The sequence below is a fragment of the Syngnathus floridae genome, chromosome 9 (assembly GCF_059516105.1).
Source record: "Syngnathus floridae isolate MCC-2025c chromosome 9, RoL_Sflo_1.0, whole genome shotgun sequence".
Taxonomy (NCBI): Eukaryota; Metazoa; Chordata; class Actinopteri; order Syngnathiformes; family Syngnathidae; genus Syngnathus; species Syngnathus floridae.
The window spans coordinates 10,591,189-10,604,893 of NC_142421.1; the positions used below are offsets into that span (position 1 = coordinate 10,591,189).

Consider the following 13,705-nt stretch of genomic DNA (forward strand, 5'->3'; position numbering starts at 1 on the left):
TACCGTAAAGACTCATTTTATTGCCATTCATATAGGGGTATAATTTTGTTGTTTCAGATTTATTTACGAATGTACAGCTTAAAGGATGTATGATAATCAACTGACAATAATGAAAAAAAAGTTTGCTTATTTTATAATGATCAATTGCAATAAAAGATATGTGCTCCAGCTACAAGACTTACCTTTACACATCATTATACAAAAAAGCATCACATTACTAGAGGCTAAAAAGTACGGTGTGTACTGTATGTGTTTGTCTTCCATCACAACACTGCACAAGAGAATTCACAGATGCAAGGAAATACATTGATCGTGCTGTGATTATATACTAGCTCTTCTACATACAGCAGATATAAAAAATCTACACACCCCGGTTCAAGTGCTAGTTGTGATACAACACAGCAATCCAGATAAATCACCTCAAAGTATTTTCTACCATTAATATGACCCAAGACCTGTACAACTCAATGAAAAAAAAAAAAAAAGATTGAAAGTAAAAAAATAAAAGTGCGATAAGGTGGTGCATGTGTTCACAGTGCACAATTTTGCACAGTGCACAAACAATATATAGACTTTACATCCACTAATAGAAGTGGGAATTGGGAAATTACATGAGAACATGTAGATTGACACTGCTTGGTCACACAGTGGGGAACAGCACTGACGTGTTTATGAAACACAGTAACACGCTGACGGTCCCACAGAAGACGTTTCTGTCTGACTGCAGGACAGGTTGACACACCACAAAATGGATAAACACACAAAGGCTGTCAATGCGATGTCGACTCGTACGTATGTATGGTTTTGATAAGCAAAGGGTGGTGAGTAAAAAAAAAAGGGGGGGGAACGCGCAGAGTAGGTACGGCGACAAGTTGCAACACTTCCTTGTGCAAGTGCACATCAACGCGAGCAATCCAGACGGTGTCCATCTAAAAAGCTCATGTTAAAAGCAGTTATTGACTACTCAAGCATTCAATCCAAATATCAAGCTAAACACTCAGCCTCTTGTCGTCTGTGTGTTATTTATTTACGCTAAAAAATGATTCTTAATCAAATATATATATGTTTATGGTTAAAAAGCATTTTTATTGGATGAATGGGTATTCTCTAGGTAGAAACAGAAAAAGGAAATATGTTCCTTGTCACAATAAGCTGACTAGTAAATTGATGCATGGTAAATTTACTCGCAGTAAAAACTTTCCGCATTCTCCCCCACAAATTATTCATTTGCTCATCTTTTTTGAGGAAACGATCTTTTGCACCATTCTAAAGGATCTAAAGGATCAACTATGCATGATCAGCATTGGCTGTGAAGGCTCTGCAGATACTCCATAAACACCTTTCAGCTGAAGGATATCAATTCTTCTATAAAAAAATAAAAATAAATTACTCCAAATTGGGCTTGGTTCTGGATATTTTTGGGCTGCATTGTACATGCAGGTACCTAACAGGGATAGATTGTGCACATCCAGGATTTGGTCATTGAAAAACCTCTGTCAAGTCACACTGAGGTGCTCAACAACTGGAATGGTCCTGCAAAGGGAAATTAAAAGTGCAATGCTTTGGAATTCAGTGATGAAGAAGGATATAATGAATGGTGAGAGTAAACTTTCAAGGCAGTGCAACAAAGGGGAAGAAATGTATCAACTTCTTGCTGCATTTCATCACAGCAGTAGAACAGCAAATTCATACATTTGGCCTAAAATGTATTCAACACAGGCACAGACAATAATGCAAACCCACCACATTAAAAGTTCAATTGAACAGACGACAATGTGCATGACGTCACTCGTTGGGAGGATAAAATCTTTTGAAGCAGCAACACGCTAATACAGCTGCCGACAAACACGAAGGTCCCATCGTCACAACAAAAACATCACGAAATGTCAAACTCGCCATAGCCACAAACGTGGGAAGACCATGAGTGAATGAACTAACAAATGACGCAACGAAACCTCATCAGCGTCTTCTCGTGTTGACGAGATATAGCTCCCTGGTTCATCTTAATTCTCAGCCGTTAGTCCGTTCATCTTCAAGAGTCGATGACTACCTTGGCCTTGTCATTGTCAAGCACTACCTCATTTCCTTCTTCCTCCCCCTTGAACAGCTCCTCCATCAGCTGCTCGCCGGCGGTGCCTGCCCGCGACGCCCACAGAGCGGCTCCCTCTCGCAGGCCGAGTGAACGCAGCAGCCGTGCGTAGTCCAAAAATGCCGTCTCTATGAGTTTATGTGGAGATATTAGGTCAAGGAGAACTTGGAAAGAAAGTTTAGTTAGTCTGTCTCTATTTGACTTCCCTGCATGTGTTAAAGTGGCAGTTGTTGTAAGGTTTTTAATTACAATTATGATAATTTCAGTTTGTCAAATCAACCCTGCTGGAGTGTGGTTTTCTTGGGCAGAGATGTTTTGAGAATTGTTTCATTGAGGGGAATACAAGAAAGATGCCTGCAAAGCTGAGACTTTTTTGGTTGTTTTGTTTAACAGTTTTACTGGAGAATTGCGTTCCTGGATCAAAGAAAGCTATTTGAATACTTACTATTTTCCAAATTTCCAAATCATTGTTGAGTTCCTTTGTTTGGTGTTATGTTTTCCGTTTTGAACTAATAACCGTTTTTCTGAGCTCTGTCTGCAAGAGATAGCTAGGATTTAACATAGCGGCAACAGTACATCCATCAATGGTCCTTGGAGCAGTGTAATGGATTTTGAAAAAGGATATTCGATGAGTCATTGGCCTCCATGACCCCGTATTTCAAGCAGGCTTCGATAAAGAGAGCTGCACAGTCAAAGTGCCTCATACTAGATGCGAAGTGGAGAGAGGAGAAGAAAGAAGTGTAATTATCAGAAAATAGCAAAATGCCTGATTTGAGGCAAGTGACCCTATAACACCCAATACATGCCTCCAGAAAGCCTCTCAAAATGTAATGCCTCATAAGAAAGGGACGCTATGCAGAAAACAAATCCACTAAAGAGAGAAGAAGCCCATGACATACTATATATATAAGATAGTTGATGAAAATTTACATGATTTAAATGCTTTTTTTTTTTTTTTTTTTTTAAGGTCTGAGAGACAAAGCTGACGAAAAAGCCGTACCTGTGTAGCATCTCTCCCACTTTGTAAAAGCAGCCCAGGGAAAGCAACACAAGGATGGCTTTGGATTTCTGGTTGACCTGCGGGGAGCAAAGATGTTCGGCCCATCGCTTCAGCACATCTGAACTCTCCGCTGGATTGAGACGCACCTGACAAAAGAGTATGTATATAAACGAGGCAAACAACTTTGAGACAGACAGTTCAAGGTAATGTGTGAGCTCGCATCATAACGAATGTAACTGTGTATATAACACATCCGCACAACGCTTGTGAGATAAATCTGGGTCAGCACAAAATTGTACACATTTATAGATAACCACTTCCTGCATTACAATGCAAACAAATTTCAGCCGAGTTAAGAAACATGCGCAATGATGCTGATGCAACAAAATTCTAATCAGTTCTCCCTTGCTCAAGACCCAACCCTCCCTCCACAAGGCTGTGTGGGAATCAGAAAGGCATTTTTTAGTTTTTTAGTGTCATTCTACCCTATCGACAAACAGCCATAAAATAATTGATAATAAAAAGAACCAGAAGAAACTAAATCGATGTTAACAATAAATTCATCAACTGTTCAGGGTTGTGGGGAGTTTAGACCTATCCAATCTGACTTTAGGGCAAGAGGGTGACGACAACATGGATTGGTCGTGAGTTAATCACAGGCATATAGAGACAAAGGCAGTCATACTGTCACAGATTGGGAATTCAATCCACACTTCCTATGAGGAAGTCAGGGGAGAAAACGACAACATATAATACAAATACAGTACAATCAAAAAAAAAATTCTGCTCAGGCTAGAATAACAAGTATTGCTACATTTCGTGATGCCAAGAAGAAACCATAAACTAAAGTGAGTTGATGTGCTTTATTGAGACAAAAGCAGTGCTTCACTGCTATCTTGCTGCATTTTAGTACCAGAGAACTGTGTTGATCTGAAATTAGGATCTTAATTTAGACAAAAAAGGTGCTTTGCCACCATCTTGTGGCATGCATAAACAATTTTAAACCTTTATGGAGCGCACCGGTTCAATCCTCCTTCAATAGCGGTGTAACACTGTAATGTTATATTTATAGCTGTCTGACACTCACAATTGTAAAGGAGTATTGTATAATTAGACTCAGTGTCTGTGATGTCAGTGTCAGTTAGATAGAGTTACAGAAACTGGGGAGTTGACAACTAACATTCAATGTTGGGAGTGCCTTTTGTTCCGCAAAAATGCATCAACTCAGACACTGCAACAGGGACTCATTTTGCCTGCATCCAGCCAGAAGCACAGGCTTCCATTCATAATTCATTACACTGCATAGCTATTAAATTGACACAGAAATCTTTCATGTAGTTTTTACATGGCCCAAACTTCTTTGGTACTATATGGTACCTGATTGATGAATACACCTAGACATGGAAAAGGCATGAGCATAATGAATCAATTGGATAAAACACCTGTGAATGCCGAGATGCTATCAACATTTATATCCATCCTACCCACTCAAAAAAACAAACAAAAAAACCTGCCCTCTACCCACACACACACAAATATCTGATGCTTCAAGCAGACGAACCCACTGCGTTACCTTGGCAAGCCAGGCGGCACGGTTCCACTCCCCGTAGGTCTGCAGGTAGCGGCAGGCATCTGCAGCCTTGTCAATCAAACACAGCAGCTGCACCCCCTCTGGTAAAACAGCGGGAGGAAAAGCTACAATGTGATAACAAGTGACGATGGCTTCATTTCGATAATATAAATCCGCAATACTCTCGATGCAATAATTGGACGCCATCCAAAAGAGATATTTGTGTGACTGTTCTGTTTAAGTGGGTGTGACACCAGGTGATGAATCACATCAAAAATACATCTCACTCAATTTAAAGCCAAAAGTTTTCTAGATTCAATTTAAGCAAAGCAGACTTTGGCAGACCCAAGTGTACACTTTCAAAATACAAAAAGTCACTTTGAGAGTTCAAACCGTACCTGCTAACTTTCCGTTGGCGATCATGTTTGTGGCCACAAGTTTGATAGTGGACTGAGAGGGTCCAGAGGAGGTGATGGTGGTCACCAGACAGGCCTTTAGGGAATCGCAGTAGTAACTAGGATTGTCTGCACTCGTCTCCAATAGTAATTGTACGGCACGGTCCGTCTGAAAGCAAAGTACAACAGAAGGTAATGACGGAGATATGGATAACAATAAGGGCAGCCTGAGAAAGGCAAGAAGTAATGACCAAACTATAGGGGGATGGATGATATCACCCTTTTTATCCGCTGGCCCTGAAGGATTCGCTTTGTGCTAGTATCAGAGCTGAGTGACCTCTGTCTTTCTGCCTAGATAGGTGCGACACATCCAGTACAAAGCCTGCTGATTGCAGCCTGTGATTAGAGAGGGAACAGCGACATTGTGAGGTGACTACAATCCTCTTGGGCAGAGATCCTACAGAGGAATCAGGGGGCTGTTATCCTCCATCTTGCTTCATTTGGCCGACAGCATAAAGCAAGGTTGGCTAACCGAATAAGCTACAAAACAACCTGCTCCATGGCAACAGAAGCTTACCACTGCTAGCCACAATATTAGGAACACCAATACAGTACGTAGTACTTGATTTAGCTAACTACTAAGCACAGATGACAGTGTCAAGTGAGTATTAAAAGCTTTGCAAAGGCAAACATACAATCAAACCTTGTTTTTCGAACGTCCTGGTTCTCGAACAAATCGGAATTTGAACGAAAAATTCGAGATTTTTTTGCTTCGGTTGTCGGACAAAATTTGGAGGGCGAACCTCGCGAGATGAGCCGAAAGGACCCGAGAAAACCCGACCGCACCGCCCGGATGCCGACTGACTCCCTTCGTTATTGTATTTTCGTTACTTTGAGGATTGCATTAACCCCTAATCATGCCTCCAAAGAAAGCAAGTGGGAGCAGTAAAGCCATCTTAAAACACAAAGACGCTCTTAAAGCAATGCAACAGTGAGCGCCTGGCGCGCTGCAGTTGTGCAATCGGACCAAACTAAGCTCCCTGCGAACTGAGGTCCACAATTTTGGAAAGTACATCAGGACTTTAAAAATATGTTCTAAATTTCAGCGACGGCTCTGTCACAATAATACGACCAGCGCAATGCAGTTGCGCGGTCGGCGGCGCGCTACGGTTGCGCGTTCGGTGGTGCGCTGCAGTTGCGTGATCGGACACAAATGCGCAAATGAAAAAATGCTTAAAAAACGTGTGTGTTTTTTTTTTTTAAGTCTGGGAACGGATTAAAATGTTTCCATTATTTCTAACGGGAAAAATAGATTCGGAATTCGACCGATTCACTTCTCGAACCGCCTTCTGGAACGGATTGTGGTCGAAAACCGAGATTTGACTGTATTGTGTTTAAGCAATGGCTGTATTGATCTCAGAAAGTGTAGCTGCTGTGTCTGTTTTATCAATCTTAGCTGAAGAGAGTCAATTGATCCATAAACGCTCATGAAACTTGACAATTCCCTGTGGTGGTGTATAAAAACAAATGTGCAAATTCACCCAACTGTGTACAAAGAGGAAAAGGCTGAAAGGGAATGTGGTGGAAGTGGAGTCGTTACCTGACCCAGAAGGAGGAGCTGGTCAGCACATTTCTTGGTATGCTCATAACTGGAGCGCTTCACTTCCTGCAGGTGAACACGATCCAACTGAAATTTCTGTAGGCGAATGAAGGTTATACAAAGATAAGATCAGTCATTTTTCAATATCAGCAAGTCATTGCATGGACAGAAAACTAATCACGCATTACACGGCACCAATAGTGATTAGGTGAATATAGAGGGCGGTTATACAGACATTGAATACAAGTTAATTATGAAGGTTTTAAAATATTTAAGAGCCACTTGTGTTTCTAGTGACGCAGTCCTTAAAAAATAAAGTGCCTTACTCCTTGTTATATTTCACAGGATGCCTTCAAACTTGGCCATACACTTGGTTTTAGCATTAAAACTCTGATTTAAAAGAAATAAAGCACTTTGGTTAAGTGAGGAAAAATAGAAGATATTCAAGCCATCACACAAAAATGGTGTGTGTGACTGCGTGAGCAGTGTGGAAATGTGTGTCGACTTCTGTGTAGAAAAGAGAGAAGCTCTATTATGACTATTATTATTTTTTTTTGATAGTAGTTAGGCTTTATTCTTCGGTGAGTCACAGCTAAGGGCATAAATCAAACATGTTAAGAAGCTTCAGAGCAGTGTGCTCTCTGTTGGAGGCTCAGATATTAGTAATTACAGCCAGGCTGCTGCCACTGCGGCTGTTGTATGACAACACAAACCAAACGTAGCTACAGACCGTCTGGGTAGTTTTTTTTTTTTTTTTTTTTTTTTTCCTCAAAGCCTTCTATTTATGCTCACAGTGTGGCCCCTTATTAAGACGCAGCGGAACTTTCATTTAAACAAAATTGTGCATAATCATTTTTATGAAGTAATGGTGGCTTTGATGGAGTTACAGAAAGAGCCTTTCTAGAGGAAATTAGAAAGTCGCATTGCATTTCAATTATTCAATGCCATCTAAAAGATACTTCTGTTTATTTGTTAATCTAGTAGGCACAATGGAATAGTGGCATGCACGGTTGCCTCGAAGTTCTATGATCCTGGGTTCGAATTACAGTTCTGGCTTCTCTGTGAGCAGTTTGAATGTTATCACCATCCTTATGTGGGTTTTCTTCAATGGTATTCTAGCGCCATGAAAAGAGAAGGCATTTTTCAAGTTTTCACCATAATCTTCTACCCATCTTTTATATGGGAGGAAAAGCTTAATGCGATCACCTTTGACCTTTCTTTTGTTACCTGTTTAAATGAAACCGAAGAAAAAAAGTATGGAATTTGTAATTGCATAATCCAATCCTTTTAAACATTCGAATTTGAAATGCTGAAACTTCCCATTCAATTGCAATATAATGAGTCTTCTCAATAAATATTATGTTTGTCATGTCAATCAGGAATGAATTATCGCATTCTAAAGAAATATTTCCTTTGGGCTCCTCCAAGTGAATAAAAAATAGATTTTTGACAATGGCCAGACAAAGTGTTTTTTTTTCTCCATACAGCTCTGGGCTGGACTCATTAGTCTTTATACATGTATTTTTGCCATTATTTTTCAATTACATATGGGAGTGCAGCTGGAGGTTGGTTTATGCATAAAAGGTGCCATATGCTATATCAAAGCGGCAGCAGGGTTTTCAGCATCAGCTGCACTGCTACTGTATGTGAAATATCTGGGCAAAGACCACACCTGGAGTTGGGCCTGAGAACTGTGTTCAAATAAACAAAAAAAAAGCAGATATTCCTGATCTCATTCGCTCCATGGGTTTTGATCCTCTCATGAAGATAAATCATGTCGCAACATTCTGAGCAATATTTTTTTTGTAATGTCATGAAAATGGTCATACGTAAGACAGCTGGTGTATATACTAATGTGGTTGGTGGGGAATATTGGAAGTGCAGGCTTTTTTAGGGTAAAATGACACACTACAGGATATTAAGTCAATAGTTTACCTATGTGCACAGTATTTTCAATATTTAACAAGTGCGATATTGGATAGCAGTAATAAAATCCTAATCGTTGCCATAGCAATGTTGTTAAAATGGAAGAGGACAAGGGACAGCTGCTACTGTTTACGAGGACTGCGCACGAACCGGTGGACATTTGAGTGCTCAGGGAAAAGCAAGTATCAAATCGTATTTGTTACACTTGGATCAGAATGCATCTTGTAATACTGTGTGCGTGTGTCGTCCTTTTAATGAGAAGCTCAATATGTATGACATAGCTATGCAGGGAGTGTGGGGGCAAGCGGTTTTGACATACCCTTCACCTGGGAGAGGATGCATGTGAATTTTAAATTAACTGGTAATATTTTAGTGGCAGGCAGACAACAGTTTGGTGAATGCCTGCCGCTATACGTACATACTTTACAGTTCAATAGTTTAAGTTTGTGAATAAGTAAATGTGAGGTTTTTGGGGACCCACCCTCTATGACGGTAGATACAACTGTAACATTTTACCGTATTTTCCGGACTATAAGGCGCACCTTTAATGAATGGCCCATTTTAAAACTTTGTCCTTATATAAGGCGCACTGGACTTTAAGGCGCACCATTAATGCATCATGTCAGATTTTTAATACAAATCAAATCATTCTCCATTTCATCTTTTTTACTTCAACTTCAGACGCAACAAATTACTTTATAATCACAAAATAATGATCCATAGTCTTTTTGATTCATGAGTCATAGTCTTCAGCGGGCCACTTATGATTGATTTCATGACACAATGCTTCGGGCCAGTTTAAATTTAGGAATTTGGTCCATATATAAGACGCACCGGACTATAAAGCGCACTGGCGGCTTTTGAGAAAATTTGAGGTTTTTAGGTGCGCCTTACAGTCCGGAAAATACGGTAATCAAATTGCAAATCGATTCAAACGTCATCCACTAATTTAAACCTAAAGGATCAATAGAGCTTTTGGGTGCGAGTCTGAGCTTTACTTGAGTTTTGACTGACATAAATCTGTGGTCAACTCCCCCCTTCTTGACTCTTTTTACTGACCTGGAAATAGGAGCTTTCGCACAACATGTCGTGGCAGATGTCCAGGTGATTCTGAGGAGACTGCTGAGCTGATTCACTTTGAATCTGCCCGTCCGCTGTGGCCACACTGAGCTGATGAGCCTGAGCAAATGACTGGAGGTAGTGTGAGGCCACTGTCCAAAACTGAAGGTCAGACTCATCCCCGAACAGCCTGCAGTTTCCCACAACACCACCTCAGTCAACATCAAAATACTAATGGTTTCTTTGTTGTATTTGCAGCTTTCTAATAAGCACATGTACTACATCTTTCAGCACATATTTTTTTTTCCAACCTCACCACCATTCTGCCCAATGACGTCCTTCTGTTATTGTTATCGTCATTTACCACTTCGAGCGTCCTTTAGCTATTTTGCACAGACACACAGCTGTTGCTAGGTTACCAGGCTACATTAACAGTGGCATGATAACTTAGGATGGCCAGCTGCAGAGGCATTACAGATTCATGAGCTCTAGGAAAGCATTCTCATTATTTGCAAGCCGAAAACTTTACTTCATTCTCGCCAACTAAATTGTATTCTAGACAGATTGAATTGTTTGACATTTGCAGGGGAACGTTAGAGCTGGAGCAAAGATGACAGCAAAGTTACTGGCCCAATACCTGACGTCATATTATGTTTATCTTAAGCAATTGTGATGCAATAATTGTTGCCGCATTCAACAAAACAATTTTTGGAGCATTACATCTGTCATGGTCTGGTGACTCAGGATTTGCATAATGATGCTATTATTAATTACGTGGTAAGTTTTACATTTTTTGAATTCTTTGTTAATTCAATTGTGTAATGAAACAATTCATGCAAAATTGAGTCCATTATTTGGCTGCAACCAACAGAAGTCCCGGGTCGAAGACGTATGCACAGTACTGTTATTTTTTTTCTTATTCCTCCACCGACTATCAGTCAAATGTTTTGTTTTATTTTCAAATAACTATGCCATTAAAACGTTCGCAAACGCAAATAATAGGATATCATGAGTGTACGATTACCACAATGATTTTGTAGTATACTTTCCAAAACAGAACTAGTAAATTGATGAGTATATTTCCACAGTCCCTTAGTGGGCGTTACTACGCTAACAATAATATACAGTGTGCGCTTTTCAAACCACTGAAATATGCTTTACGGAAGAAAAGAACAACAAAATACTGTAAAATGTAATATGCGAAAAACTGTTGCAGTGTGCTTTTTAAAAAAAGTTTAGTCAACCTGCAAAAGCTGTTTTGGACTGCCTGAAATTATAAAAAGTTGGAAAAGCCTCAGGGAGAGAGGACACTGCATACTGAGAGAAACTCACCGTGAGACCAGGAGGCAGCGCTGCAGCAGGCTGAGCTCGGGGTCCTGCAGCACACTCTTCATGTCACTGGGGAGTCCATCACAGATACACGGTAAGACCAGACAAGCCCACTTCTGCATATATGCTGGCATCCACAATCCCCAATATGAGAGTTGTCGTATTTTGTATAATTCTCATACAAAATAATGTATATAATCACTTCTTATAAAGATGAAGCAAAGCAAAAACTTACTTTGACAAAGAATTGAGCTGCTCCTGGATCAAACCTTTTATCTCGTCTTTTTCATTGTAGTCTCTGGAAAGAAAAACAAACGTCAACAACTAAAACAAAACTTGAACTTGCAAATTATAGCCTCGATTTAACCTTTTAGAAGTTCTGCCCCCTTTGTGAATATTGTCATCTCAAAATTCAACTTGAAATCCCATTCCAAAAATTACACTGATTTGTTTGTGTTTGTTTCTTAATGGAATAGTGAAGACTTCACAGAACAAATTCTAACTAAATTGTAACATTGTCTTTTTAATCAAACAATTGTCTTTAATGCAAAATACACAAATTGATGAGGCCATTCATTAATTAGATGTATGTTTTACTAGATTCACACCACTATTAAATACATCGCTGTCACCTTAGTCATTTCAAGTACATTTCGAGGGGACTTGCAGAGTGACAGTTTTAGACCAATTCTACTGAGGGGGGCCTGTCTAGGGCATATTCAACCTACATACAGCTTACATTAGTGAGCCTTATCAAATCACAGTAGCCGGATTCAATATATGCTACTCATAGAACGGGTTGTTGAAAGGCTGGGTATTCCACTCCACTAATTTTTGTTGATAATGAATAAAAAAACATTACATCCTATTTTTGTGCCGCGAAAATGGATAACAAAGAGACATTGAGACAAAACCAGATGATGGTGTTGAGAGAGATGAAGAAAAGCAATCTGAGTGCTACAGAGAGAAAGCCAGAGGACTTGGAAGACACTGGTTTTCAGAGAAAGATTGAGATCCTGAGAGAGAGCCAGCTGAGTGATAAACAAGCAGAGTGTGTGAGACAGACAATATAGTATAAGTACACAAGCACTGAATTAATCATCTCGTTTCAATTGTTGAAAAAAACATTCACCAGTTCAATGAGTGTGTGTGCGCATGAACGCATGCATTATTTCTATTATGTACATTAAAATTAAGATTGTTTACAGGATTGATACATGATATAACCCCTAAAATATGCCAACCTGATGCATAAAAGATGTATAGCTTCAAAAAATTGCAGGCACTGCCTTTCGAATTCATGAACGATTAAATACATAAAAAAAATAATAAAGGTGTCAAATTCAATGTAGGATAAACAAATACAGTGACATAATTTTGACAATATTGTAGGAGCGTATATGTGTCTTTATTTTAACTATAGACAAAAGCACAACATTTCAGTGACCCAGTATTTAAATATTTATTATAATGGATTACTGTTGTAGGCTTGTTTGGTTTTCTATTGAGTTAAATTCAACTAACATTACCTACAAGCAAGCAATCAACTCAAAGCTGACATTGCCACCTGGTCCCACAGGCTGATATTAAAATTCATAAAGTTAGCATGGCCCAGCTGCACTCCCCAATGCCCCACAACTGCCATTAGTCTTGCGTGTGCGAAAATTTAATTTGATGAGTCGCCTCGTATTTGTTTTGAAGAATATTCCTGGTTCATGGAAACTAGTAACATGTGTGAGTTTCTTCTGGAAACTCCAACATATAAATTTGTACTATGTATGTATGCTCAAATGTCTAATTTAGGGGAAAAATTACATTCTATTATTGTTTGCGATATACACTTAAAAGTGCGACTGCTTGAACTTACACTTGTGTAATGTCCATCGTGAAGGTCCCCGACCACGGCTGCAGTAGAAGGAAAGCCTTAAGAGTGAGGGCAGCTCGGGGTAGCAGCAGATATGGGCACCACACAGAATCTGGACGTATTGGTCACACAGCAGACAGAAAAAAAGTGTTAGGAAGAGCAGAACTACACCACACAAATTTAAATTCAACGTACCATCCATTCTTTTTCATTCTTAATGGTCAGCTTTTGGCTTACCGGTGAGATCTTGTTCATCCATACGATAGCTGGCGGACTTCATGGCCATCTCCAAAACTCGAATACAGCCGTCGTCTGAAGCCAGCACGACTTTGTCTGAAGTGCACCAGTCAATATCTAAGATGCGATAGTTTACGTTGCGACCAATGCGCATGCTGCTGACCATTTGGACCTACAAGGGATTATAACCAATGCAGATGAACACAAACGGTTTCTTTTTATGCTGTTTAAAGACCTACCTAAAAACACAGATGTCATCTGGAGGAATTAGCTATGACAAAACCCTTAAATGATTTTGAACCAATAAAATGCAGGATGTAGAAGGGTAGACAGCAAACAGCCTTTTCAAACTGCTTTTAATGGGAACGTGCTGAAGTGAGCGTCTAAGCCGGCTGTCAGCATTTGGGAGATTTCTCCTGCTCCTCCCTTGCTTCTATGACGGCTTCCCTCTGCAACTTCAACCATCTGCTCTCTGCCTTTTACAATTGGGGACTGAACGGGGCATCTTATCTCTGTTCCCATAAAGCATCCAGCTATGTTCCCACAGCCTACAATGCTAAATACACAAGACAATAAACCTGTGTCCACCTTTGCAGGCCCTATAACTCATTCCTGCTAGAAAAATAAATATATAAA

At 39.8% G+C, this 13,705-nt stretch overlaps 1 protein-coding gene across 1 annotated transcript in view; it reads right to left on the reverse strand.

Moving 5' to 3' along the window:
• The window catches only part of wdr11 (WD repeat domain 11), a 35,313-nt gene continuing 21,608 nt past the window's right edge, over positions 1 to 13,705 (reverse strand). The window contains exons 19-29 of the mRNA XM_088385221.1: positions 13,070 to 13,241; positions 12,836 to 12,944; positions 11,204 to 11,266; positions 10,972 to 11,037; positions 9,640 to 9,829; positions 6,655 to 6,750; positions 5,058 to 5,223; positions 4,663 to 4,760; positions 3,090 to 3,235; positions 2,712 to 2,794; positions 1 to 2,226 (exon numbers count right to left, since the gene is read on the reverse strand). Coding sequence (XP_088241347.1) covers positions 2,033 to 2,226; positions 2,712 to 2,794; positions 3,090 to 3,235; positions 4,663 to 4,760; positions 5,058 to 5,223; positions 6,655 to 6,750; positions 9,640 to 9,829; positions 10,972 to 11,037; positions 11,204 to 11,266; positions 12,836 to 12,944; positions 13,070 to 13,241 — 1,383 coding nt within the window. The 3' untranslated portion in view covers positions 1 to 2,032. The remainder of the gene's footprint in view (positions 2,227 to 2,711; positions 2,795 to 3,089; positions 3,236 to 4,662; positions 4,761 to 5,057; positions 5,224 to 6,654; positions 6,751 to 9,639; positions 9,830 to 10,971; positions 11,038 to 11,203; positions 11,267 to 12,835; positions 12,945 to 13,069; positions 13,242 to 13,705) is intronic.